Below are 13539 nucleotides of genomic sequence, written 5' to 3'. Positions count from 1 at the left end.
GATTATGACTGTTATTTTTCAAAGAATTTTGTATAACTTTGACATTTGTGGTTGACATGCTAATAGAAAACAGCAGAATTTCTCTTTATTAAATAAAGTGCTTTTAAAGAAAATATTCAAACAATAAGCACAGTGGGACTGTGTATTCTTTACATCTTGTAGTCAGTTATGTGATGGTAAAAGATGCTGTCTACTGTGGAATATACTTTGGAAAAGCCTGCTTACTGTGTGTCTTCTATAATGGTACAAGGTATGTGTAGATAACTCTCATTAAATATCTTTCTATACAGAAGTATCCATCTCGATTAGTTATTGATGTTTTCTTAATAGCTTCTTTGGCATCTTCTTTTCCTTTAGATACAATGAGAATCCACGTTTTGCTGCTTCTAGCACAGACCTCTTCTGTATGTACTTGATCTAGTTCTTCTTTTCCTATCTTTGTTCTCTTCAATGTTATTTCTTCCTCTTCTATTAATATACCTGAGACTGCAAAGTTAGTAATTTATGAAGTTACTCTATATGTGGCAACTCTACTGCCTTTGATAGTAAATTACATAGTTTTTTTTCCCCCACTATGTGGTAGTCACTGGGCTAAGTGTTTGAAAAAGAAAGAAATACAAGACAGTTTCTGCTGTCAAAGAACTCATGGGATAGTGAATTACCTGAAGTCATACAGGCACAAGTGGCAAAGCTGCGATCTGAACCCAGGTCCATTTCTTATCCCATTGTATCAAGATGCCTCTCAGTCAACTTGATTTTCATTATACTTTTATCACATAATCATGACCACCTTTATGTGGAAACTCTTTTCATAAATCACAACTACATACTACATCTTAATTCTCTAAAGGATTCTCAAAATTCTCAAAAGAGGATCCAAGAGAAAGGTCATAATTAAGTGGGGACACTGGGGAGGGTAGGAAGGGAGAGGAGAGGCAAGAAATCCCTCAGTAGAAAGTTATTAAGCAAACAGACAGTAAGGGATAAAATCTTTTTATGAATTTAAATCTATTTAAGTAACATAAGGGGAAGTGGCTGGCACAGTGCCTGGGACATAGTAAGTGCTTAATAAATGCTTATTGACTGGCTGCTATAGAATCGATATAACATCAATTTGTATATATATGTATATTTTAATGAGACAATATATAAGCATAATTAAATATCAAGTAGCTTAACTTTGTACTTCAGTTGTTTTTCAGTCATGTCTGACTCTTCATGAAGCCATTCAGGGTTTTCTTAGCAAAGATATTAGAGTGGTTTGCCATTTGCTCTCCAGCTCATTTTACAGATTAAACAAACAGTTAAGTAACTTGCCCAGGGTCACACAGCTAATGTCTGAAGCCAGATTTGAACTCAGGAAGATGAGTCCTCCTGACTTCAGGCCTGGCACTCTATCCACGGCACCACCTAGATGCCCAGCTTAAGCTGGATGACCCTTATTTATAATTATCAAATCAGTATTATTATTTCTATTCTATCCCAAAAGCCAGTTTTGACTCTGAGTATAACCACCTAACACCTAAATGCATCATGGTGCCTTTTTGTTTATCCCATCTATAGTATTCCCCTCCTCATGATTTACCACCAGCCTACTCAGAATTAAGAATTTTCTTCAAGTATTGTTTTGGTTATATCGATCCTTTCTTAAAACTTGAAAGAGCTCCCAAATGCTTTTTAAAGTCAGAACACTCTTGCGTTTCATTGACCTCTACAACCTCCTGGCCTCATCCATTCCCATCTAATGTTCCCAACTAGATGTTCACATCTACACATAACGTGTCATAGTTGATGCTCTCCATGCCAACCAATGTGCTCTTGGCTACCCCTCTAACTGTTGAGCATCCCATTTACTATGTCTGTAATATCTTATCCCATTTCTCTGCCAGAATTTCTATTTCCTTCCTTTTAAAAACATTATGGAAATTCATCTTTTCTGTGGTGTTCAGATAATTACATTAATCTTCATGTTTTTATTCTTCCTACAGATCTTCCCTAATATTTAGTACTTATATAGATTTCAATACAGCTTTTATTATTTTGTGCCTATTGATTTTGTCCATGTGTTGGGTAAGTATTAATGCCTTTCCTATGTAACCAATTAAACTGAAAACTCCTCAGGGAAGCATACCTTTCCATTTCCCTGAAAATTTCCCTAGGCATCAAATTGATTCTATGCCAAAAGCAACCAACTGGAAAAAAAAATAAAACTGGGTAATTCAGCAGGAAACAGCAATAGCTTAGAAACTAATGCTAAGAGTTTTCATCTGTCATTGACCACTAATTTTATCCATGAAACAGTTATTTTCCATATTTATATGGCAGTTACTTCAATTGTATCCCCATAAAGTTAGGCTAAAAGAATTAAGAGCAGAAAAAATTAAGCATTGGGACACACAATTAGAATATGAAGCTAGAAAAAAAACAGGATTTTCAGGACAGGAAGAAAAGAAATAAAGTAGTGTTGTGTGCCCCAATAAACATCTCTTCACCCTATCCTACCACCAGCCCCCCTCCCACATATCAATGTTTCTACATTTAGGAAACTGGAGGTGAAAAATCTCTTTTAAACTGAAAGAATAAAAGACACCATGATAAAAGAATGATACCATGGCAAATTTAAAGGTATGAAAAGAGATATCCCATGAGATCTATACTTTAGGAAGACTTCAGGAAGGATTTTGCTTTTCTATCAGCATAATCTCACTAAATAAGTTAAACAATATTCTGGTCCACAGAACTGCTACAATAATGCCCTTAGTTATTATTTATGATCACTTATGATCACACTTAACCACTTAAAGACTGTATTCATTAAGTTTATAGATGATGCTAAATTGAACAGGATTTTAATACACTAGAAAACATGAACAATATATGCCCTTAATCAAGTCGAATAGGCACTCTAAAAGAATGGGTAATAAACATGGAGATCCCATTATATAGGTGAAAATGATTGTTTAGCTACAAGGACAAAAGAATTTGGAAACAGGAATTGAACATAAATAAACAATGCAATGCTGTAGTTTTTAAAAAGCAATCTCCTATTAGGATACGTTAACAAAAAAATGACATGAGAAAGCTAGAATGCAATTATAATCAATGTTTTAAAGATCTGTCTTAAAATATTTCCAACCTGAGATACCATGTTTTAAGAGAGATTCAAACAACAGGCTACACCTCAGCCCAAACCTTGTTTACAAACAAGTTAAACTTCAAAGTGCAATGAACGTAACTAGTACTTGATAAATATCTGCTAAAGATATAAAAGTCATTATGCAAAGAACTAGGACCCCTTGGGAACTGGATAATTCTACAAATAATACCCAAATTCTACTATGGGAGAATGCTATGGAGAATTACAATCATGCCTCTCTATCTCAAGATTCCCCCAAGACCTAATGGAAGGTACAAGAACCCTAAATGTAGCTCATATGGCCTTAAATTTGAACATCTCAATTTGTGAAACAAAGACCTTAAGAAAACTCCTCAGAAACAGGGGCAAAGAACAATGACTCACTGTCTTTTCAAAGGGAAAATTAGAGATCTTAAAAGTTTAATAACAGTTGGAAGCGGTTTAGAGATGACCAACAAAAGTGGTTAATAAATTAAAATAGGATTTACTAGGAAATACTGAAAAGTGAGATTATTTAATATGAATAACGAATGATGAAGGCATGCCTCTTTCAAAATGTATCATCAGCAATTAAAGAACACTAATATTAATGTGTTGCCAGCTACACTGCAGTTAGAGCTGTATGAAACAAGTGACGTGATGCTTTCTATTTCTTAGTAGTCTCCAAATGTCCATACAATGCACTGAACCCTCCAAAAGTAAACACACACACTATCATTAAACTTTGATATCCTCCATTAAATCCTTACTGTGATGCCTCATTGCAAGGTGGAGGTGACCCTTAAAAAATCAAAGGCTACACCAGTGGAACAAAAGCTTTGCAGATCTTACCAAAGCTAGAAAGGCTTCAAGGATGGGAATGATGACGAACTGGTGTATGTTGTCTAAGAACCAGTCTAGCTAAGTGTGGAGAGAGGATCATCAACAGGAAGCTGGGTGCCAGGTGATTAATTTTTCAGTAAAGGGAGTACTCACACCAATGAGTTCACGAGTCTTTCAAAGTATCTAAGCATACTTGATGACCACACTCGTTTGTCAAGCAGAAGTCAAGAAAGTAGAACAAACTCAAAAATCGGCTCATGCTCTGCCCATTTAGACTCATCTTGAAGACCACTGGTTTTGATCTACTATAAGGACCAGAAAATGCATGCCAAAAGTAAGTAAGCAAGAGATCATTTCAATTGCTTACCTGTTGGTCTTTTAAAAATTCTTTAATTTTATCCTGCATATGAAAAGCTTTGGGAATGAAAGAAATTCTATATCAACTTACCTTATTTTTATTTCTAATAAATTTGGAATCTGCAAAGTATTCAAAATTGGGCAGATAGTAGAGGGGACTTGTCTTAGAAGGTGAAGAAGGATTAAAACTTTTATTTGCATTGCACTAGAAAATAAAATATTTTTCTAATAATACTCAAAAAGCAAGTTACTATGAAGTCTAATATCTTTGAAAAGTAATTCCAGTTGGTAAGTAAGAATACAAATGTTGTACAAGTGTTGAATACTAAAGAAAATCCTATTCCTATACAAATCTAAGTGACCTGAACCTACACCCTACATAAGAAAAATAAAATGAAATTATATTCTACTATAAACTGAGAGGACATCTAGCTAGTACAATAATTCTCAGGGTGTGCTAAAAGTCACTTCATTTATTAAGAAGAAACAATGTGTCCCAGATTAGTAAGAAAGATGAAAAACATCAGTCATCAGGGTTCAGACTTTAGGCCAGACCCGTAAATGCAATATGACTTTAAAAATACATGCATCTATAAAAAGTAATTAAAGACAGTACAGTAAAGAATATTTTTGCATTTTAATAAATGAAATGAGTCAATGACAATGAAATCTTCCACAAGGGTCTAAATGAAAACAATGAAAGCAGTGGCTGGAAATATTTATACGGCCAAATTAGTGTTAGTTGTCAAAAGAGCCAATTCAATCTGATAATTCAATTCATCTATTGAAAACTAGCAACCAGCAGCCATTGGCCTCACTTCCAAACCAAAAAAGAGGTGTGATTTCAGTAATAAATAACAACAATGGACCTTGAAGGCATGAACTTTTAATCTCTTTATTGTTAACCAATGAATGTTATCCAAAATAATATATGTAATCGTAGCTTAATTGAACAACACAAAATCATGATGCTAAACTCTCACTAAGGGCAAAAAGCATAATGTAAATTTACTTTACCAAATGATTATTAATGTGTTCTCAACATGGCTGCATGAGCATGTGCTCCCAATGGTGAATGAGAAGCTATACTGCTTTGATCATTATGAAAACTCAAATTACAAATGGTTGTTCCTGTGTTAGAAAAATTCAGACAGCTTTATAAATGGATTAGATCCATCCATTTTAATTCAAATCTATATATTATAGATTATTAACTGCAACTATAACCAGTAATTTTTCAACACTGATATTAAGCTGACACATCAATGTTGGTGCATTTATTTCAAGGGGGAAAAAGAAACAGAATCCACTGGAGGCACAGTATTTCACCTGCTATGGCAAAATTTTGGAAAACTGGAATGAATGCTCATGCTTCAGTGCACCAAACTTGGGATCTATCAAGGTCCCTTTGAAGTATTCCGGGTCACACTGTAGAAAGAACACTCTCTTCCACAAAGCAAAGCTTTGAAGCGTATGCACCATGTTTGCACACCAGTCATTTCAAAGTTAACCAGCTACCTTTAATCCCACAAAAGCTGAAATATATTAAATACAACTTTTCCTTATCACAATGCCTGCCCAAATTATTCCTTTTTGAAGTCAGCATAAATTAAAAAAAAACACAAGAGAACTTTTCAGATATAAGCTGAACTTACTGTGCATGGAAAAATGTTTAATAAAATGGCAATATTAACAGATAAATGTAAGTTTGAGTGCATAATACCAAATGGAAGGTAGTTGAACCACCCTCAGAGAAAATAAGGCTTTTTTCCCTCCTTAACTCCAAATATGGGCACTTTACAATGTAGAAAAACAATTCAGACATGTTAGTTTTTAAGATTACTTCAAAAGGATGTAATTGGAATTAATATAAACTAAGTATAACACACAAAAACATGATTAACAATTCAAATGTTGTCATCTCATTAACAGACTTAGAAAAACAAGCATAATGATTCAGATGCTAAGTATGCCTAAATGATTATGAAATAACTGTGCCAAGAAATTGAACTATAAATTTTCTTCATCTAATGCAAGGGCAGCATTTCCCCTTCATTCTCTCTCCCTCTTTCTCTCACAGATACAGACACACACACACACAGAGGCATACACACACACACTCTCTTCCCAAACGTGCAACACCCCTCCAGTAAGAGTATACCAGTAAGAGCTTACAAACGTAATACAAATCATAAACTTTAACAATTTTACTCAACAAAAAGGCAGTTACACAATGAGCAGTACAAAATCTCCCAAAGAAAAAGGAAACCTTTTTCTGAGGAAGCCTCTTTTGTGATCTAAAAGAATCACTATGAATTATTAAACTTACAGCTTCCACACTCAACTTTATATGGTGTTTGAAAGACCAGTCATCACGTATATAGTGGTGAGGTAGTATACTACTGTCCCCTTCTTTGGGATTGATGTTTTCATATGCTCCATTGCCAGAAAGGTCCAAGTTTTTGTCAATGCAAATAAATTATTAGTAAATATATACTGTTCTTTAGTAAGCCATATCTGAAGAACAATATTATTCAAGCCTTTCAGTAGTCTATTATTTGCAGGTGGTGTTCCATCCATAAGTTCTCTTTTAGAAATACTACCTACTGTGTAGACCTTTGTGAACTAGAAGGCAAGGAAAGCCATCAAAGAATGACAGGAGATAAAACACCACGCAATTTATGCAAGAAAGAAGAATTTAGTAAAAAATAAGCATATCTAACTTCTAATTATGTGAACAAAGTGGAATTGTTTAAAAAATAAACAGCTGCACACCACTCAGATATGGTCTTTTATATGACTTGTTTGCATTCTTTATACTTTGGGCCAAGGCTCCCCACTTTGTCAACTGCCCTCATTCATAAAAGATTTAAGGTCAATGATTTGTATAAAGGCAGAACTCTGGATATGTGTATAGTAGGAGGTGTAAAAGGCATCAAAGGAAAAGTGTGAGTAGATGAATGACTAGATGAGTGAAGGGATGTTGAAATACATCAGACAGTAAGGTGAAAGGGAGAGAGGAAAATGGAGTGTCCTACCTATACATTCATAAGTCCCCACTGCCAGAATTTTTTTAAATTCTCAAAGTGCTAAGATCAAACACACAAATTTGTCAGTCATTACTGTTAGTGTTAATCTTCAGATGGAAAAACAGTGAAAATGGAAAATGTGACAGGTGATGGAACATGCTTCCTCATTCCTCAGCCAAAAAGAAAGAGAGAAGAAAACAAATACCAAGCATAATGTCATACTGCCTTAATGTTGAATAGATTCTCTTAAATTTGTCTTTTTAACCACCGCAAACTGGTATAAGCGCTTTGGCAAGGTGGGATGCAATCCATCAAATCTGCAAAGGCCTGCTTTTCTCTGTTGGTGGTTCAGCTTATGAAGAACATATATGCAAAAATAACAGCTCTCACATTGCTTCAAATTCATCAATACGTTGTTTTGTATTGCCTTGTCGAATCTGCCGTAGAGTCTTGTATTTGTCACGGCCTGCTTTAACATTCTCAGCATGAAGTACATCATTTTGTGTTTTCTTTGTTTCATCTCTGGCTTGGGCTAATTCTGAACTTAAAGCCTATATATAAAAAAAAAAGATGAATATTTACTTTTAAAAATTTATTAATAAAACTTATGTTTCTTGATGTCTTAAAATAATGTTAACATCAAATCTTTGGCTTTTCACCTGAAAGAAAATTTTAGGGTAAGTACTGAGAATTCAAATCATTTTACTAATTCAACAATCCCCTTCTGCTGTCTTGAAGGCCTTTTCTGTGAGGGGAAAAAAATATATCTTATAAATGCTATGTGGCAAGTTAACGGTCCTTTCTACATTGAGTCTGACCTCGCTGGCAAATGTTCAATGAAATATGAAAGTCATTTATGTAGAGAAAGTAGGTGAATCAGATTTCTTAACCTGTCAGGTAATAATATGATAGTGCTCTATGTATGTCTAAATTTGCCTGCTGTTTTCACCACAAATCCTAAATCTTTTTTTTTTTAAAAGGTTTTCCATTTTGTTCCTTATTGTAGTGGTTATGAAGCAAAGGTATTTCAAGACATAAAATGTGTAGGAGAAAAAACATTTTCACTAAAGTAGTTTTTTGTTTTACCTATCGAGACTTTTGAAATTGTTACTACCTAGATCTGATTCTATTTTAGTTTTCCTTTTTCACAAATAGCTTAATCTCTTCTCACTAGTACTAAAAATCTCAGAAAAAAATGAAATAACTAAAAGTAGAGAGTCTGAAAAAGTACAACTAGAAGTATTCACATTTTCAGTTTTGATCCTAGTTATTATGTGGCATCTCCCTATTAAAATGGTATCTCCAGGAAGGCTAGGATCTCATCCTATCTAAACCTTGGATTTCTCCAGCACCTAGCTGACACCTCCTAACTATGGCAGGTATTTAATGTAGAATCTGTTGTTAAATGGTAAGAGAAAAAGAACTGTCATTTCTTTTAATTAAAAAAAATCTATTCAAAAGGCTTCTAGGTCATGTAATATTTTGGAAGTAATTATGTTAGAAGATCCTCCAACTAGTTTCACTATTATTCTGTTGCTATATGAAATGGAGACTAAATAAAATAATTTGAAAATAATATTTAGAGATTGCCAAATTTTTCAAAGAGTAAGCAATACTTAAATATTTCCCAAGTGAACACTAGACAAAAGTGCCACTGATCTGTTACATTATGATCCACTAATATTATATACAAACTAATCCTAAATCTATACATTAAATTGGCCGATACAGAATCAAGTAACCAGTAAATATTCATAATGCTAAATGATAAAAAAGGACAAAAAGCCTACAAAATTATTCCTGAAAATGTTACTTCTGAAAATGTTAGTTTTAAGAAAGTAAGTGGCATATATACAACTTAAGCTTTAATTTTAACATTAATTTAATACCTGTAACTGCTTCTTCACACGTTCATTTTTCTGTGTTTCTGTAACACGCTCTTCTTCACTTCTATGGTTCATAACACCATCATTAGACAGTTCAGCACTAGCTTCAGCATTATTCTCATCATGTTCATCATGTTCATTCTCTGTTGGAGGAATGACTGGTGGTGGGGGAGGTGGGGGAGGGGCAGACATTACAGTTTTCAGTTCTTCTTTGGTCTTCTCCAAGTCTTCTTGGGCTGCAAAAGCCTGAACATTGGAAACAAGTTTAAATATTCCTGAACCTCATGAAACATAGTAAAATATATTTCATGTCAAATTCCATGAAAGTGTTATGGCAAACAGTACCAACAGGTTAATAGTTATATTCCTTTTGTAAATTTATATGCATAGTTTGATTTTAAAAACTGCAAAAGAAATTCAAGCATCTACCTACATCAGAAACAATATGAATGAATAAAAGGCAATTGTCTTTGGTAAAATGAATTTACTTTACCACAGAAATTAGAAGATTCCTAAATATAGCTGCATTTTTTATTACTTTGTCATGTAAAATTGGAACATGTAAGAAGTCATCATTACTTTGTGTTGCCATTCTGAAGCTTCCTCTTCTTTTTTCTTCTTGGCTTCTTCTAGAAGTGCTATCTTGGCAGTGAATTCAGCAAGTTCTGCTGCCTAAAATAAAGTTCATAAATAAACAATACTAAAAGAAAAAAACACCTAACAATATATTCCCAATCACTCTATCAAGTATAAGATCAACAAAAACTTTCATATATTACAGGTAAACTACTTATGCAAACTTTATCTTAGTAGTCTTCCATCATTCAAAATAAGAGCCGAGTATTTCCTGAGATGGGATTGTTGAGGAAAGTGGTTTGTAAATGAAAAAGTACTAGGAAAATGTGATCTATTATTATTCTGATACACATCACCATTTTAAAAAACCTCATAAATCTTTAGAGTATACTTTAAATGAACCAGTCAGCTTAATATCTGTTTTACTCAAACTTTTTTTCCATTTAAAATAAATATCTGCATTTATCTCAAGAAACTTTCGTAAAACAAATAAAATATTGTGTTTTTTCATGGACATACGTGTTTTGTGCAATAGATCTTGAGAGACATAAATATTTCCAATGAGGCAAGTTTCATCAAAATATCAAAAGTAAATTTTAGAGGCATATTTCACCAAAGAAACAGTTAAACTGTGTGGTGAAGGCCTATTTCTTCTATCAAGAACATACCACTGGAGGTTCTTTTAACTCTTTTGATTATCGAAAGGGTTTGGTAGTAATCAAGGACCCATACAAATAGTTTCAAAAGCCCTCAGATGCCACCGGCAGAAAAGCTAGGACCAATATATATAATTTCACAAAAGTTTAATTTAGTCACAATTAAAATTTTTTTCCCTATTTTTTTCTGTTTGTTTTAAATTCAATTTCTTTTCACCATTTGTTGTTGTTCAGTCATGTCTGACTGTGCATGACCCCATTTGGGGTTTTCTTGGTAAAGATACTATGTGTTTTGCCATTTCCTCCTTCAGCTCATTTTACAGATGAGAAACTAAAGCAAACAAGGGTAAGTGATTTGCCCAGGGTCACACAGATAAGTGTCTGGGGCCAAATTTGAACTCAAGAAGAAGAGTCTTCCTAACTCCAGGCCTGCAGCTCTATCTACTGTGCTACCTAGCTGACCTTTTACCATTTTACACAGGGATAACTAAACAGGAGGTGGTATAGTGTTTTGTTTTTTGTTTTTCATTCAACAGTAACAACGTTTTACTTTACTCAATAAAGTAAAACGAATATCAATTTTCTCACTAGCTGCTCTTGATTTTTCATCTGGTCAGCTGCCTGCTTGGCTAGAGCAGCCTTGGCTTCCTCCGCAGCTCGGCGTTCCTTCTCCAGCCGTTCTGCTTCCTCTTTTGCTCGCTTTCGTTCCTGGTCCAATTCTAGGGCTCTTCTAGTTTGTTCTTCTAGTTCTGTCAAACAAATATTAGTGAAATTAGTGGAAGACAAATCATTCTAGTGAAGAACAAAATCCCAAACTGTAACCTGGATTATAGATCACGAGATTTATCATAAAGGTCACCATGGCAACAATTCTCTCTGAATGTGTATCGTTTTTAACAAAAATAAAAAATTCTTCACAAGTTCTCCTTGCTTAAAAAAGTAAATTAAGATTCTTTTCAATTCAAATCAAAAAACTGAAAATATACATGCTCCTAATAATGCCAGAAAAATCCTTTCCATTTTAATCTTTTAAGTATAAGTTATTCCTTTATCAGAAATATTAATACTATGTAGTGTTTTGAAATTCAAAAGCAACATTACTTGAATAAAAACTATCAGAATATAAATTGATTACATTATTAATTCAAAAATAGTATTTGCTGACCAGAAACCATTTCTAAAATGAAGAGTTTAATTCAAATTTTTCACCTTCAGGTACTCTGGCTATAAACTTAATTTCCATTTTAAAATTTGCCCAGGTGAACTTGCCTATATAAATTTTCTCATAGAGAGTGTTAGCTCTTTGAAAGCTGGGACTATTTTGCTCGAATTTTTGTATCCTAAGAACCTAACATAATGCCTTGGACATAATCAGGTATTTTTTCTAAGTGTCTGACTGCTCCTTCTCAGTCTCTTATACTGTTGAATCTTCTAGGGTATGCCCTTGTAACAACAATGCTGCTTGTAGCTGCTGTGGAGGTTCAAAGACAATAACACCAGCACACAGGAGGGCTGCTAGCACATATTCTTGGGTCTGCTTTTCTAAGGAAAGCAACTTTAAGGGGTTAACAATCTCACTTTAATTAAACATACATATATCATTCAATTAGTTCAGGGGAAAAAGTTAGCACCCTGAACTTCAGAAAAAACATAAACAAATTACAAGCAGAAATTATATAAACAGCAAATAACACAAATCAGCAGACAGGGCTTCTGTCTATCCGTAGCAATACATACATAGTTACCAGAGAAAGAGAGAAGCACCAACATTTGGGTTTTCAAAACTAGGGGGCCCAGATCATCACAGGAACCATCTTCCAATGAGTGAGCCCCAAAGCAAAATGCTAACCTCCGAATGTATATACACACTTTTTCAGGATCAGAGGGCGTCACAACCATGTGACTCAAATTCATGTGACTTCGGCTTTCTTGTGACTTAAGCAGGTCATCAAAGACTCTTGATTGTCTTAGTGCTGAGAAGCACTCCAAAAGAAAAAACAGCGAAAAGTCTCATTTGCTTGCCATTACAGCCCTTTAACTGTTGGTTTACCCCAAGGCACTGTTCTGGGCCTGTTTCTGTTTCTATTTTCTTTTTACACACTCCAAGGTCATTTGAGGTGAGCTTCTTCTCTTGTATTCTCTTCATCTCAAAACCCCTTGATATCATCTATTCTTTTCTCCTCACTTTTCCCCTCCCTTCCCAAAGAGACAGCCCTTCTCCTTGTCAAGGTCAACTCTTCTACATGTATACTTGATCCTTTCCCTTCCTGTCTTCAGCAGATTGCAACTTCAATCATCCTCCCTTTCTCTAATCTCCCTATCAACTAGTTGCTTCCTTCCTTTTGAAGATGTCCAAACCTCCCACCTTCTTAAAACACCTTTACTAGATGCTATCCTTTCTCTCTTCTCTTGTCAAATTCCTTGAAAAGAAAAAAATTGACTACACTCACTGCCTCCACTTCCTCTACTCAACCCTTTGTAAAATGGCTTCTAAGTTCATTATTCAAATGAAGCTGCTCTCCTCAAGGTTACCAATTATCTCTTAATTGCCACATCTGATGGTGTTTTCTCAGTTCTGGTCTTTCTTGAACTATCTACAACATTTGAAACTGTTAACCATCTCCTCCTCTTGGATTCTCTCTCTTCTCTAGGTTTTCATGACACAATTCTCTCCTAGTTCACCATTTCTTTTGCTAGCTCATTACCCATATTACAGGCTCCTAATAGTGGGTACTTACCAATATTTGGTCCTGGGCCCTCTTAGTTTCTCTGTCCACATTCTCTTAGTAAACTAATCAGCTCCTATGGGCTGACTTATCACTAGCCCCAGACTCTCCCCTGTACTTCAGTCCTAACTAATTGCCTATGTCATATGAATACCCCAGAAATATCCTCAATTCAATATGTACAAAACCAGTTCCCTCTTTCCTACTTTCCTCTATTCTGGGGCTACAATCCTTCCAATCTCTCAGGTTTGTAACTTCGGTATTAATCCTGGATTCCCACATATCTAATCTGAATGATCTCTTTTCTCCCAAACCACCTTGTATTTGACTACTTTGTATGTATTTATATTT

At 34.5% G+C, this 13539-nt stretch overlaps 1 protein-coding gene across 2 annotated transcripts in view; it reads right to left on the bottom strand.

The window, feature by feature from the left end:
- Positions 1–4938: 4938 nt before the first annotated feature.
- Positions 4939–13539, bottom strand: part of RDX (radixin) — a 109171-nt gene continuing 100570 nt past the window's right edge. For both annotated transcript variants that reach the window (XM_036742596.1, XM_036742597.1), the window contains 4 exons: positions 11051–11211; positions 9810–9902; positions 9234–9476; positions 4939–7895 (listed from right to left, as the gene is read on the bottom strand). In XM_036742596.1, the coding sequence (XP_036598491.1) occupies positions 7731–7895; positions 9234–9476; positions 9810–9902; positions 11051–11211 (662 nt within the window). In that variant the 3' untranslated portion in view covers positions 4939–7730. The remainder of the gene's footprint in view (positions 7896–9233; positions 9477–9809; positions 9903–11050; positions 11212–13539) is intronic.

The sequence above is a fragment of the Trichosurus vulpecula genome, chromosome 2, assembly GCF_011100635.1.
Source record: "Trichosurus vulpecula isolate mTriVul1 chromosome 2, mTriVul1.pri, whole genome shotgun sequence".
NCBI lineage: Eukaryota > Metazoa > Chordata > Mammalia > Diprotodontia > Phalangeridae > Trichosurus > Trichosurus vulpecula.
Note: the sequence above shows the minus strand (reverse complement) of the source record. Positions and strands in the feature narration are given on the sequence as shown.